Source organism: Cryptotermes secundus, unplaced genomic scaffold (assembly GCF_002891405.2).
Source record: "Cryptotermes secundus unplaced genomic scaffold, Csec_1.0 scaffold289, whole genome shotgun sequence".
NCBI lineage: Eukaryota > Metazoa > Arthropoda > Insecta > Blattodea > Kalotermitidae > Cryptotermes > Cryptotermes secundus.
In genome coordinates, this window is record NW_019722431.1 from 285,487 (window position 1) to 300,208 (window position 14,722).

Below are 14,722 nucleotides of genomic sequence, written 5' to 3' on the forward strand. Positions count from 1 at the left end.
ACCAGACTCCGGGCTAATTCGAGTTCAAAACAAACGGGGGCTGGAGGCAACAGTCGTTGGGCCATCGATCGCTGGGCTTAAATGAGAGTTGTGGAACCGAGGGACAGTTTATCTGTCTCTTGACTTCTTGTTTACACTGCAGTTTATAGCAGGGCGCAATCAGTCCTCCCCCCAACCTAACTACCCAACGAAACACAACACAAACACCGGGTCAATGCATCACTGAAAGTACCAATGGCAGGCGTTCACACGAAACCCGTGTGCCCGGTTGCTGGATTCAAATCGAAGACAATTATGGTTTAAACATTTTAACACTTAGAGGCATGGAAAGGAGAAATAGCGGTGGAGAGTTAGTGAGAGAGACTTAGAAGCATGAGGAAGAGAGACATGAACAGGAGAAATAGCGGGAGAGAATTAGTGAGGGAGACTAAGCAGCATGAGGAAGAGAGACATAGACAGGAGAAGTGGTGGGGGAGAGTTAGTGAGAGAGACTTAGAAGCATGAGGAAGAGAGACATGGACAGGAGAACTAGCGAGGGAGAGTTAGTGAGAGAGATTTAGAAGCATGAGGGAGACATGAACAGGAGAAATGGCGAGGGAGAGTTAGTGAGGGAGACTAAGAAGCATGAGGAAGAAAGACATGGACAGGAGAAATAGCGGGAGAGAATTAGTGAGGGAGACTAAGCAGCATGAGGAAGAGAGACATGGACAGGAGAAGTGGCGGGGGAGAGTTAGTGAGAGAGACTTAGAAGCATGAGGAAGAAAGACATGGACAGGAGAAATGGCGAGGGAGAGTTAGTGAGAGAGACTTAGAAGCATGAGGAAGGGAGACATGGACAGGAGAAGTGGCGAGGGAGAGTTAGTGAGAGAGACTACAAGTAAGGGACCGGGTAGACACATAGCCTACTCTGAAAGCTTGCAGGCAGTGCCCTGTCGTGTTTCTGGAGAAGGTATGTTCGAGGGGGAATGAAGTTTTAGGAAATGAAAAGGTTAAAGTGTCAGGAAGTGAAAAGGTAAAGGGTCAGGAAGTGTAAAATGTAAAGGGTAAATGATCAGGAAGTGGACTTCATTATGAGCAGAGGAGAGACGTAGAATCACGGGAAACACAAAAATACAGGATGTGGGCAAGTAAAGGGTTTAATTAGTGTAAAATCATATGGTACATGTAGTTACCACTGATGAAGTAGATCTGGCCTTTAAAATTATTCAAACTCTATGCTGAAAGTAATTAGTTGAACAGCTAACAGTCATCTGAAAGCCCAGGTGCTCACGGAGGGGCACCACGCAAGAAGCCGGAAGGTCGCGGTTTCGTTTCCCGATAGGGTCACCGGATTTTTCAATATACCTAATGCTTCTAGCCGCACTATGGCCCTGAGGTCGACTTAGCCTCTATTTTTTTATTGCTAGTGGGGTGGGACTAAGTCCCTTGTACTGCGGCCACTTCTGACCTATTGTACCAGCCCCAGATGATAGGTGAGGGTGATTGTGGAGCAATTGGTGTAATGAAGATTGGCAGGGGAAACCGAAGTACTCGGAGAAAACCTGCCCGAGCGCCACTTTGTCCACCACAAATCCCACTTGACCAGACCCGGGATCGAACCCGGGCCGCTCCCGTGGGAAGCCAGCGACTAACTGCTTGAGCTATGGCGCGGCCCCTGAGTACCAGGAATAATCCTTGCGGGTAAAGGGCGGCAGGCGCGTGAGGCTGACAACCTTACCGCCATCTATGGGCCGATTGTCTAGAAAATGCGGGAGCCCCGACGTCTCACAACCCTATAGACCTCCACGGCCTGTTACAAAAATAGCTTTACTTTTTTTTTTGCCTTCACGGCGGCGAGAATGAAAAACTTCGGTCTTATAAGATGTGACGCCGCATAGTCTAGTTAGATCTTTACGAGAGTTTCTGAGCCTTGAATTCGGGCACAGTGATGGCTGTTGAGATTACAGTTCTGTAGGATATGATGCCGTGTTGTATTTTTTTTTCTGTGACGCTACAGCCCCAATTTGGGCCTAGGCCTACCTCCATGAAACTCTCCGTTTCACTTCGGTTTACTAGATCTTACACATACGGTAGGACTCCTTGGGCGAGTGATCCGCTCGTCGCAAGGCCTCTACCTGTAGACAAACACAGAAAAACGCACACAAACATCCATGCCCTGAGTGGGATTCGAACCCACGATCCCGGCTTCCGAGCGAGCGAAGACAGTGCACGCCTTAGACCGCTCGGCTACCGTGACCGGCCTGTTGTATGGTTAGATCCTTACAATTTCGTACTGAAGATGGATATGTGTTCTGTCGAAACGTCGATGACCATCTACCATGCTACACGGTGTCGCAGAAATAATTAATAGACAACTGTCCGAATTTCAGCGAATTGCGAGATACTCGTATATCCAGATTCAGCCAAATCTTCCTGTAGCGTTTAATATTAGCGTGTCTTCAGAATGTGAAGCTGCTTTGTGCTCAGCCTGTACATCCTCGGAGACTCAGAGCGTACAAATTAACTGTTTACGAGTGCCTCTTGTTGTTCGCGAGGATTGGCTTCAAATTGCAAGGTGAAGTCTGCAGCTCAACTGCGGTCAGATCAAGGAGAACACCTCCTGCCATGTGTGGGTGGGCTATCGACCGTGAAGGGCACAGCGCAGTCAACACTGCGACACGGAGCCTCAAGGGGCAGGTTTACTAGCGAAATTAAAATGGATAGAAAATATTTGGTTTCTCCGCTGTGAGTTATATTACTGTCAGTACTGTCATTGGTATAGTTGATCCGCCCTACGAACGAGAGACGTCATAACTTGTGCAGCCAACCTTACGGAAGAAAATTCCTCTGTAAGTATGTTCGAGTTCCCCCACTGGCGTGTATGACTATCGGAAGTATGTTTAACATACGTGTAGAATCGAGCAACTAATGATGACGTAAAGGTCTACGTCAATAAATGACAATGACGTAGACGCGTTTATATAGCAGGTGGAGTATAATTTGATGAATTTGGGATGAATGAGGGATTTGGAAAGAAGTGATTGCGGCCTATTCGGTGTACTCTATAGGTTGTTGCTTGGAGGGGCTGAGGATAACTACAGACGCTTTTATATAGCAGATGGAGTATAAGATGAATTATGAACTGGCAGGGATTTGGAAGGAAGTGATTGCGGCCTAATCGGTGTACTCTATAAGCGTTTGCCTGGAGGGGCTGAGGAAAACTACAAAATCTCTCGGTCAAGATAGCCGGTGTGCCGTCCGAAATTCGAACCCAGCATGTCCATAAGACGTTACCTCTGCGCCAACCTGCTTCGATGGAAACAATATTTAAATAAGCAATTCTCTATGCGTTTCTGCTTTAGGCAGTGTCTATTTATTACAGGTTATTCACTCTTATGTTCTCTTAACAACGGAACGTTTTCCGATAAAGACAGGTTTCCATTTAATCCATATTCCGCTCCTACATTCGGAGTGGAACCTCTCTCTTGTTGCCCTCGGCCAGAGTGTCGCCGGATGCCAGTCCAAGTCCAGCTTGTATCTCTTAATGAACGTCGTCACATTGATATCATTCTTCTGCCTTGAAGATGGAGGCATCAGGTTCCTCCGAAATGTTCACGTCTATCTACCAGACTACACGTCGTCACATCCAAAATGACTGTACCGGTAATCATGGAGTTCAGAACATAAAAAGAGTAGTTCGGAAAGAGTCAGACGTTTCGAAGGACCATATCGTCTCCATCTTCAGGGTGAAATAGTAAGCCATTTAAGAAAGTAGAATTTCTGTTTGTATGCTTTTTGCAAGTTTACTACTCTCCATCATAGTAAACCTCTCCATTGTTTTCCCTTTTACCTTCTTAGCTTGCCGCCAGCTTCTGCTGGATTCTCGCTTTGCTTCCGCCTTTCCATCCTGAAGATGGAGGCGATATGTTCCTCCGAAACGTCCGACTCTCTACGAACTACACAGCGTTACAATCCAGAATAGTATGTACTGCATATGATCATCGAAGCGAGGATGTCAAATGTAATATATGAGAGTGTTGCAGACCTGTCGTTGTCATGTGTCGTCCGGGATGCAGTGTCCGCCCCTGACAGACTTTGTTCAACGGTTACATGTTTTTTTGTGCGATGAAGTTGTCATGCGGACGCAGTTTAGATCTCTGGTGGTGCTCAGTACCTGTCACTTTATCGCCGTAACGTAGCGGCTTTTCGTGTTCTCTGTTCTGGAGCCGTTGCGACCTTGTGAGCCAGATTACAAGGATATGATCCTTTATTGAGTGACATCTCTTGAGAGACACAGGAAAATCTTCCGGATGTGTTAAAGAAATCACACATGCTCATGAACGAATGCGATTATATGCACGTCTGCCAATTTGAACACTTTTCTTGCTCCTCCAAAGTAAAAACGTAAAGTTGTCCCTGCCCGTAATTAATAAAACACTGTGTCATGAAGACGTATGGGGGAGTGGAAGTGTAGCTCCGCCATTGTTGAGTTCGGTACTAGATGGAAGTGAATGGTCAGTTTCACGCTCCGACCGCTTAATCCCCAGGGGTGAGGCCCCCCGGTACCTATTGTGTAGGAGGCTGTGTGGGCCCCAGTGCCGTCCAGGACGCTGTGGAGGAAAGTTTCTTGCCCCTCCCGGAAATCGGACCCCAGTTCCTCGACCATCCAGTCCGTGGCACATCCTTCTACCGACTGAGCTAAGGCAAGTGAAGCACCAGCTCGGACAAAGACTAACATTAGGTTTCGTGTGCTCAAGTGCCGGCCTGACTGTTCCTGTCTAGAAGTCAGTGTTCATCCGGAAACCGCTGCGACCGGTTCTCTTGGTCTTCCCCTGTCTTCAGGCAAATGCTGAGACGGTTCGCAAGTTGCTACCGCCTGCTTCTCATGCAACCCTCCCGGTTTAAATGTAAAGGCTACAAAACTGTTCTCCCCAAATTATGCAATTCGCTGTTAATTCATAAACTCAAACTCCCATGGCCCCTGCCTCAAGCCACTGCTTCTAACCAACCTAACATCTTCGCGTACACACTGCCCTTATCGGAAGGACTAACGCTATCCCTGTAAGAGGCCGTGCATGCCCATAGGGTTGTGAGACGTCGAGGCTTTACATTTTCTCTAGACAGTCGGCTCACAGATGGCGGTGAGGTCACCCTTACGCGCCGGCCGCCTTTTACCCTCCACGAAGATTCCTGGCACTCATTTCTGTTAGAGGCTGAGTCGACCCCAGGGCCATAATGCGGCCGGAAGGATTGGGTCAATTGAGAAAATACACCTCATCGGGACTCAAACCCGCGACCTTCCGGCTTGCAGCATAGTGCGTCAACCAACTACGCTACCGCTTGTCCCTATCAGAAGGACTAGCAGGCAAAACCTTGGTACCCTATAACAAATTCACGCGCTTTCTCTCCCCGAAGTAAAATGTTTTTCATTTCGTCCACGACCTTTCTTTCTCGCCTAATCTTCTAATTTTATACCTCTCACCATACTCTTCGATCCTGAAGAAGAAAGCAGCACGTTCCTTCGAAACATCGGTAGCATCACAGGCATCTACACGGTACAGAGACCCAAAACCTGATTCTAAATCAGCATTGAACAGCGCGAAATCCTAAAATCAGCCAGCCTTCAGAGTACTGACATGTTTCCGCTGGCAGGTTGCAAAGCGTTGTGGCCCACGGGCCTGGTATTGCACACCCCTTCTGTCCGCTACCTGGGGCTGATTCACGATAGAATGTTCCTAGGATTACAGATCAGGATTTCGCGTCTGGAATATTTATTGGGAACTCCGGGTAACGTTTCCAGAACCCATCAGCGAGAGGAAGAGCTCTGCGTCTCCGTCGGTAAGCAAGGCAGGTACAGTGCGAGCCCTCCGCCCTCCCCCCCCCCCCACACANGCAAACAGCTCACGTGACTATGAGAAGTACTGTCGGTCTGGATGGATCAGGTTCGATTCCCGGCAGTGCAAGGGTTTCTCTTCTCCACAGCGTCCAGACCGGCTTTGGGACCCACCTAGCCTCCTATCCAATGGGTACCTGGGGTAAAGCGATCGGGGCGTGAATGTGACCACTCACCTCTATCTACTGGAGAAGTCAAGAAAGGTGGAGCTATACCTCCACCTCACCATGTCTACTTGACATGGCGCTTAACTAATGAAGCACGGGGACAACTTTACCTTTATTATGAAGAATTATGTCTTGTGGGATTCAACATATTGCCTCCATATTCAGATTGGAAGAGTCAGCATAGCAAGCAGGGGAAGCAGCGGGTTGCTGTAGTGATAGATGTTGGCGAAACAAGAAGTTCTGGGAAGAATTGATGGCCCACTTTCCTTTCATACGACACGGACCGCATGAAAAACAAAGCGTCCAATTATTGGAAGGAATGTTTTCTCTGCGGTCCGCTCCGAAGTTATGTAAACAGAAAAGGAAAGGACACAGACACGTCAGGAGTTGCACAACTCCCAGAGTCGTGAGAGAAAAAACATGGACATGAGTCCCTCGGGGGCTTGAAACCAAGAATTACTATGCTGGCGAGGACCAGCAGAAAATTATTCGACAGACACACAGACACTGTGCGCGGTGCAAGTTACAAGAGGCAGGTTCCCCCAGAAAGCTTGTAACTTGTCTGCCAGATTTCATGGCTTGAAATGCAAAAAAAAACAGTAATCTAAATAAGGAATAAACTTCTAGCGACCGTGAAGCTGGTAGGAGGCAACATGTTCCTCCCGAAACGTCGGTTAACTTTCTGCGGACTACACGGAGTTATATCCCAACTGTGAGAACCTCAAGTCCTGCATTCGAACGTAATGTTGTCACGGGCTTCTGGAATGTGACGCCGTATAGTTTGGCAGGAAGGTACTGCTTCCGGTCCATAGAGGAGAGAAGAAAACTTTGGTTACTGTCTACCAAATTACACGGTGTCACATTTCAGAAGACAGTTATTTTGATACGCTCAGACACTGGGATCACGGGTTCGAATTCCACTCGACGCATGGATGTCTATCCGTATGCTTCTGTAGGTAGCGGCCTTGCGACAGGGCTGATCCCCCGTCCAAGGAACCCTACCGACTGTCTGTAAGATCCTTAATTCTAGATTAATTGTGATGGGAAACAGACCAGAGAGGTGGAAGAAGTGATTTTGTGTGACGACGTTTATTTGAAGATGCTTTTCTCAGTAACTCGGCGTTGAGTGATGATTTGAAGGTTCTTCATACGAAAGGAGGATGCTGTTATACATTTTGAGCTGTATTTGAACATGTTCCTGGACAAATTTATAAGCCCTGACACTTGCTTCTATTGATTGTTATGTCATGCGTTGATTGTCGTGTTGGGTTTCCAAATAACAATGCCTTCATTAAGCAGTCTGTGTTTCTATAGCAGCCACTAGTTTACATTCGAACAGTTGAATAACAAGCAGTGCTTCTCCACTGATTGTGGTGTAACTGAATAAACAGGCGTTAAAATCTCCGGCGAGCAGTCGATCTAAATACCGACGTTTCGGATATCTCCATCATCAGGGACCTATGTCGCTCATAGCGGCCTCCGTAGTCTAGGGGTAACGTTCCCACCTCATGACTCAAGGTACGCGGGTTCAAACCCGGCGGAGGTCGTGGAATTTTTAAGGGCGGAAAAATTCAGGGAACAAGTCCTCCGGGAGGGACTTTAAGGGGACCACTGAGCCAAATTGATCGGACATTTCCCGCCCAACAGTAGTCTCTAACGCCTCTGATAGATGGGGGAAGCATCGAGAGATACCGCTGAGCCAGTAGAGGCCGAACTCGCTGGCTGAGTCGGGACTGATGGCACGCACCAGTATCGGTAGGGTATAGAGACTGGTAGAATATCACAGAGGGGACGTACAATAGACCACTGGTCGCGGTGCATGGGGAAACCCACCCCTCCAATAATAATAATAATAATATATCGCTCATATTTATAACACTCTCTCTGACCGATGCCTCTTCTTATTGCTGTATTGTGCAGTTGGAGGGCGGAGTCAAACTGTGTGGTCACCCATCCGACTGTAACCAATTCCTATATTGCTTAACCTGGTGTCCCTGTTGTCACTTATTTTGTTTGTGCCTTCTCGTTCGTAGCACGGAAGTGGTTACTGAAACTGCTGCAACTGCATGTGCACAGGATGGTGACCTCAGCGGTACTGGGGGCGGCTGCCGGCACCGGTATGGCGCTTGTTGTGGCCATGACAATTGTGGTGTACCGCTACTACGCACTGCGGAGACAGGGCAAGGACTGGAGTCAGCTGGACCGTTTCGGAGACACGAGCCTTCTGAGCGCTGACTGGGCGGCCATCAAGAAGGGCAAGGCGCATCAGACTATCTACACGGTGACCCAGAAGGTGAGTCACGAATTCTAGCTTACAGACCAGGGGTTTGTTAGCTCACTTATCTTATTTTGAAAGAAAATAAAAGGAGCCTTATGAGATCACCTTATTGTCTGTTAACTTCTTTCCTTCAGGATTCATACCTTTTCGCTTCCTAAAGCCTCACCCTATGTCAAACGTACTTCTACCAGAAGGACGGGCGGGTACTGCCTGGGAACCTGCAAAACCGGAGATTAAAAATAAGCTACCCCTTAAATGTAGTGTCTCGCTACCTCCCCCGCTTTCTCTTCTCTCCCTTTTTCTTTTTCGCTGTCTGTATTTCCCACCTTAATTCTTATAGTTTTCTTTGCGGTCCGTATCGTATCGAAAGAAAGCAAGCCATTAGTTTTTCCCAGAACTTCTTGTATTTCATTTCGTAGGGTGGAATGAGACAGTCCACTTGGCAGTCAGCCCACTAGTGGTGGGTCAGTTGTACAGCCCCCTCTGTGAAGCGTCAGGAGGAATGAGAATTGGCAGGAGAAACTGAAATAATCGGAAAATACCAGCCCTCGTGCCACTTTGTGTACCACAAATCCCCCATGACTTGACCTGGGATCGAACACGTGCTGACACGGTGGGAAGCCGGCGCAGAATAGGCTTGCTCTTATATATATTGTTGTAGGCCTTGGGACCGGGTTCGGCCCAGGCCATAGGATACAGGAAAGTCTGTAGCGAGTGAAAAAAGCCCCACAGCTGTGATGCAGGTCTGAATCTGGTCGAGGTGGCGTAGATTGGGTGATCATGCAGCACGGGATTCGCAGTGGAATACGTAAGATCTGAGTTTGTCACGGCGATGACGTTTGAGGTTACTGTCATCTCGGGTTTGACGTCGTGTAGTCTCATAGATATTTAACAGTTCGGTGAAATATACTGCCTTCATCTTCAAGGTAGAAGCATGGAAGGGAGTGGTACATATACACGGACAGGGTCGGCTGGGTTGTCAACCCTGAGCTAACCAGTCGGATTGAAGGGACCTCTGAAATTATCTGGGGGTCCCTGATAGGGCATTTTGCAAAACGGTCCTTCCGAATTTTTCACTTTTCCTCTTACTTTGATTCTTTCACTCAGGGCTCCTAACTCAGCAGTCCCTGTCCATGCACCAGTACCGCTTTCTTCCATGCTCTGTCTACACTTTTATCCTGAAGATGGAGGCAACATGTTTCTCCGACACATGTCGGTAAATATCTTTCAGGCTGTAAGATGTCTAATCAAAAAGTGGGAAGCTATCGTGGCCTATTCGATCTCCTATCCGGTCATTTGCCTGGAGTCTTCGTAGGCCGTGTCATAGCTCAGGCAGTTAGTCTCAGGCTTCACACCGAGGCTGCCCGGGTTCGAGTCAGGGCACGTAGGGTTTATGGTGGACAAAGTGGTACTGGGGTAAGTTTTCTCCCAGTACTTCGTTTCCCCTGCAATTGTCACTCCACAGACTGCTCCACACTCATCATCTATCCGAGTCAGTTAGTGGCCGACGTACCAAGTGGACTCAGTCTCACCCCGCCCCAAGAAACGAAACTAAGAGAACTAAGACAGGCGGTGTCGTGGCCAGGACGGGTTGCCATTACGCCACCGTGACAAGGCGAAGCAGGTGGCGGTGCTGTGATGGCTGCAAGTGAAACTAAATTATCGTCCAGATTGGAGCTGGCCTCTCGGATCAGCCGTTATTACACGAAGCCACAAAATTAAATTTTGCAGTCGAGACAAGAATGAAAAGCCTTGACACAGCTTCTCCAGTATTGAAATTGCTTTTCGCCTTTCGGCAGAGGCCGCGTGCATTACAGGGATTTACTGAAGGAGTGGGTTTGTGTGTGCTTGCGGAATATGAACCGCACTTGAGCCGTTTGTTTGGAACACGAGCATTGCTTTTATGTGAAGCACGGTTCGTCTGTAGTGTGTGCAAACATAAAGCAAAAACCTGGAACGTTCCGCAGTAATAAAGATGAAATAGCAGCAAGGAAAGTATGAGTAATAAAAGATACAGTAACATAACAAGAATGGGGAGATGAAAAACAGAATAGAAGTGTAACCCACGTAACATATGACCTTTCTCTCGGGAAGCAATATGTCACAGCAGAATTACTGGGTTTTTGGACTTTATCCATCGTCCGGAATTCTACATAATAGAGGACACGACGTTTCGGAAACTGGATCTGTTTTCGTCTTCAGGTGAGAAGGGAAATATACGGAAACAGATCCAGTTTCCGAAACGTCGTGTCCTCTATTACCTAGAGTATCCTCTATTACCTAGAATTCCGGACGATGGAAAAAGTCCAAAAACCCAATAATTCTGTGTGTCATACACCATCGCCAGAACCCTTCATAATCTACATTATGTTACCGCCCAAGAATAATATGACATTTACTCAACGCTCTTGCCAAAATGTACGGTAGCCACGGCTGTTAGAGCGATGTGCATGTGTTAACTGTAGTATCTGTGGGTTTCATTCGAGTTCTCATTCCCGAGTTTTGTTATTATATGGGTGAGTTATGTAATCTCTTGGCCGCGCCATAGCTCAAGCGGTTAGTCGCTGGCTTCCCACCGCGGCGGCCCGGGTTCGATCTTGGACTGGTCAAGTGGGATTTGTGGTGGACAAAGTGGCACTGGGGCGAGATTTCTCCGAGTACTTCGGTTTCCCATGCCAATCTTAATTCCACCAAATTCTCCATCATCATAATCACCCGGGGCAGGCTACAATAGGCCAATCAGTGGCCGCCGTGTCGAGTGGGCCCAGTTGGACTCCATCCCCCACTAGACGAATTTAAAAAAAAGAATTACGTAATCTCTTGATTTGAGCATACCGATCCTGCCAGCCTTTTCGAGTGAAGAGTGTACAGTCTCACAATATATGTACAGGGGATGGACAAAAATATGGAAACACCCAACAAAAACACATTACTGTGACTAATATGGTGTAGGACAACCTCTGGCTTGCAGTCTCCTTGGAATGGATAAATAGAGGTCCTGTATGATTTGCAAGGGAATCTTGTACCATTCTTCCTGAAAAACATGGTAAGTTCTGTTATCGATGATGGAGGTGGATAGCACGCACGCAGATTGCTCTCCAAAACAGACCACAAAGGCTCAATAATATTGATATCTGGCGATTGTTGGGGCCATGGCAGACGTGACACTTCATCTTCGTTCTCAGAAAACCAGTCCTGGACGATGTGAGCTATGTGAACACAGGCATTGTTGGCTTGGTAAATGGCATCACCATTGGGGAACAAAGTTTGCACCATGGGATGGACCTGGTCCCCCAAAATGGTCACATAGTCGTTGGCAGTGACGTGACCTTGCAGGGTAATGATGGGTCGGACAGAATACCACGATATGGCTGCCCATACCATGATCGAACCCCCGCCATCTCTCACTCTTGGCAACAGACAATCTGGATCATAAGCTTGGGATGGCGTTCTCCAGGCGTAAACTCGGCTAGAAGTCGGAAACAGTGTGAAGGTGGACTCATCCGACCAAATGACCGTCTTCCATTGCTCCATAGTCCAGGTTTCATGACTTCGGCACCACACTGTCCTCTTAGTGGCATTTTGATCACTGATGAGTGGCTTTGGAATTGCAGTTCGTCCAGAAATACCCTGCTTGTGGAGTTCCCTTCGTAATGTTTTAGTGCTGACAGGGTTTGTGAGCGTGACATTCAGATCAGCCGTCACTTTTGCAGCTGTAGTCTTCTTATTTTTCGTCACAATTTTCGTCTGTCTCGATCACTCAACACACATTTCCGTCCACGCTGGTGTTTATCGGATGCGGGTTTTTCAGTCCTCCTGTATGTGATCATAATCTTGGATACCGTGCCTCGCGAAACACCAAAAACCTCGGCTACCTTGGTTACGGAAGCACCCACCATATGGGCCCCAACAATTTGCCCGCGTTCGCATTCTGCTAGCTCTGACTTGATGCACAAAAAATTGCACAGAACACTGTCTCGACAACAAATGAAGCTTGCAACCTATTGCGGACGTTGTACAGGTAGTGGTGTTGGGCAGATACGACAGCGTGACCTACAAACGTCGCTAAAATAAACACTTCAATTCAGGCGTGCATTTCACGACGTGTTTCCATATTTTTGTCCATCCCCTGTATAATTTCAGGATAGCTATGCAGTTTGCATATTTACGACGTTTCGGCCTCTATTTTTTACTTAAACGGTCACTCTCGATTCTCCCTGCTGTTCCCACTCCAGTGGTCAGTGTTAACAGTTGGGAGACGCCGTGTTGTTGTTTACAGTATACTGTATTTTCTTAGTTGTACTCTTAAACAAATACTGTAAATTATATAAATGTTTGTCCTAGTGTTCCGATTGGTGCCCCTAATTCGCAATACAGATGTCTGTTCATTTTGCAAACATGACTTTCCCCCAACTGTAAGCACTGGCCACTGGAGCGGGAGTAGAGGGTGACTGTATAAGTACTACCTGATGATGGTCAAAAGTAGTGGCCGAAACGTCGTAATTGTATAAAACTGTATAGCTATCCTGGAATTATACATATATTGTGAGACTCAAACTGAACAAATTTATACTAAACACAATATGACGCTAAATGCAATATCATTAATAAAAGTAAAGCTATCCCTGTAAGAGTCCATGAAGGCCCATAGGGTTGAGAGATGTTGAGGGTCCCACATTATCTAGTCAATCGGCTCAAAGATGGCGGTAAAGTCAGCCTTACGCGCCGGCCGCGCTTTACTCCCCAGGAAAATTATTTAATTAATTCCTGGTACTCATTTCTGTTAGAGGGTGAGTCGACCCCAGCGCCATAGTGCGGCTGTAAGGATTAGGTAAATTGAGAAAAATCCAACGACCTCATCGGGACTTGAACCCGCGACCTTCCGGCTTGTAGCATAGCCCCTCAACCAACTACGCTACCGCGTGCCCCTTTAATATATAAGTTAAAAAGAAAGAAAAGTAAAGCTATCCCTGTGGGATGAGGTGGGCAGGGCATGTAGCACGAATGAGGGAGAAGAGGAATGCATACAAGATATTTGTGGGAAAGCAAGAAGGAAAGAGACCACTGGGAAGACCAAGGCATAGGTGGGTGGACCATATTAAAATGGATCTTGGAGAGATAAGATGGGATGGTATGGATTGCATTGATCTGGCTCAGGATAGGGAACAGTGGATGGCTCTTGTGAACACGTTGATGAATTTTCGTGTTCCATAAAATACTGGGAAATTCTTGAGTAGCTGCACAATTGGCGGCTCCTCTAGAAGGGTTCAGCTTCATGCGTAAGTAAGTAAGTAAGTAAGTAAGTAAAGCTGTCCCTGTAAAATGCCATGGAGGCCCATAAGGTTGTGAGACGTCGAAGCTCTCACATTTTCTAGACAATCGGCTCACAGATGACGGTGAGGTTGTCAGCGTTACGCGCCGCCCGACTTTTGCCCGAGGAAGATTCCTGGTGCTCGTTTCTGTTAAGAGGCCGAGTCGACCCCAGGTCCATAGTGCGGCTGGAAGGATGAGGTCAATTAGAAAATCCAATGACCTCAACGGGAATCTAACCCGCGACCTTCTGGCTTGTATCACGTGCCCCCAATATTACTAATGCATAGCTCTGTTTGTGAAATACGGATCTCCAGATGCAGGACAGAAATTGACAGGCCCTGTAATACAGGGGGATTCAGAAAGATGGACACAATTTCAATTGGCTATATTTCCTGAATTATATGTTCCATTTGAATTCTGTAAATTACATTTGATTATACATGCATGGAAGTTTATAGATGTTCAGTGTGACCCCCTCCGGCTGCACGGATAACATCTAGACGGTAGCTGAATTCATTCCACACTCGATGACAAGTATCTTGCGTCACTGAGTTCACCTCAGCTGTGATACGGTTTCTTAGGTCATTCAGATTTGTGGAAAGAGGTGGTATGTAAACTGCATCTTTCACGAATCGCCACAGGAAGAAGTCGCAGGGTGTGAGATCAGGAGACCTCGGTGGCCAGAACTGAAGTGCCAGGTCTTCATTCCCCATGCGACCTATCCATCGTTGAGGTAGAGATTCATTCAGGAAACGTCGAACATTCAGGTGCCAATGGGGTGGAGCTCCGTCCTGCTGGAAAATGTACTCTCCTGAATCTTCATTCATTTGAGGAACAAGCCAGATTTTCAGCATTCTAAGAGACGTTACTCCAGTAACCGTGTTTTCATCAAAAAAGAAAGGTCCATAAACCTTTGTTAACGATATTGCACAGAACACATTAACTTTCGGGCTGTCCCTCACATGTTTGAGTGTTACACGGGGATTTTGTAGCCCCCATTTGCGAACATTGTGCCTGTTGACATTCCCACTTAGGTGAAACGTAGCTTCATCGCCAAAAATTACACGAGGCAGAAAAAATTCATCTTCCATG

The 14,722-nt window shown here is 47.2% G+C and overlaps 1 protein-coding gene across 1 annotated transcript in view; it reads left to right on the top strand.

The window, feature by feature from the left end:
• LOC111861371 (synaptotagmin-5) overlaps nucleotides 1-14,722 on the top strand; it is a 78,271-nt gene that overhangs the window by 33,309 nt on the left and 30,240 nt on the right. Inside the window, exon 2 of the mRNA XM_033750294.1 lies at nucleotides 8,116-8,332. Within this exon, the coding sequence (XP_033606185.1) occupies nucleotides 8,117-8,332 (216 nt within the window). The 5' untranslated portion in view covers nucleotide 8,116. The remainder of the gene's footprint in view (nucleotides 1-8,115; nucleotides 8,333-14,722) is intronic.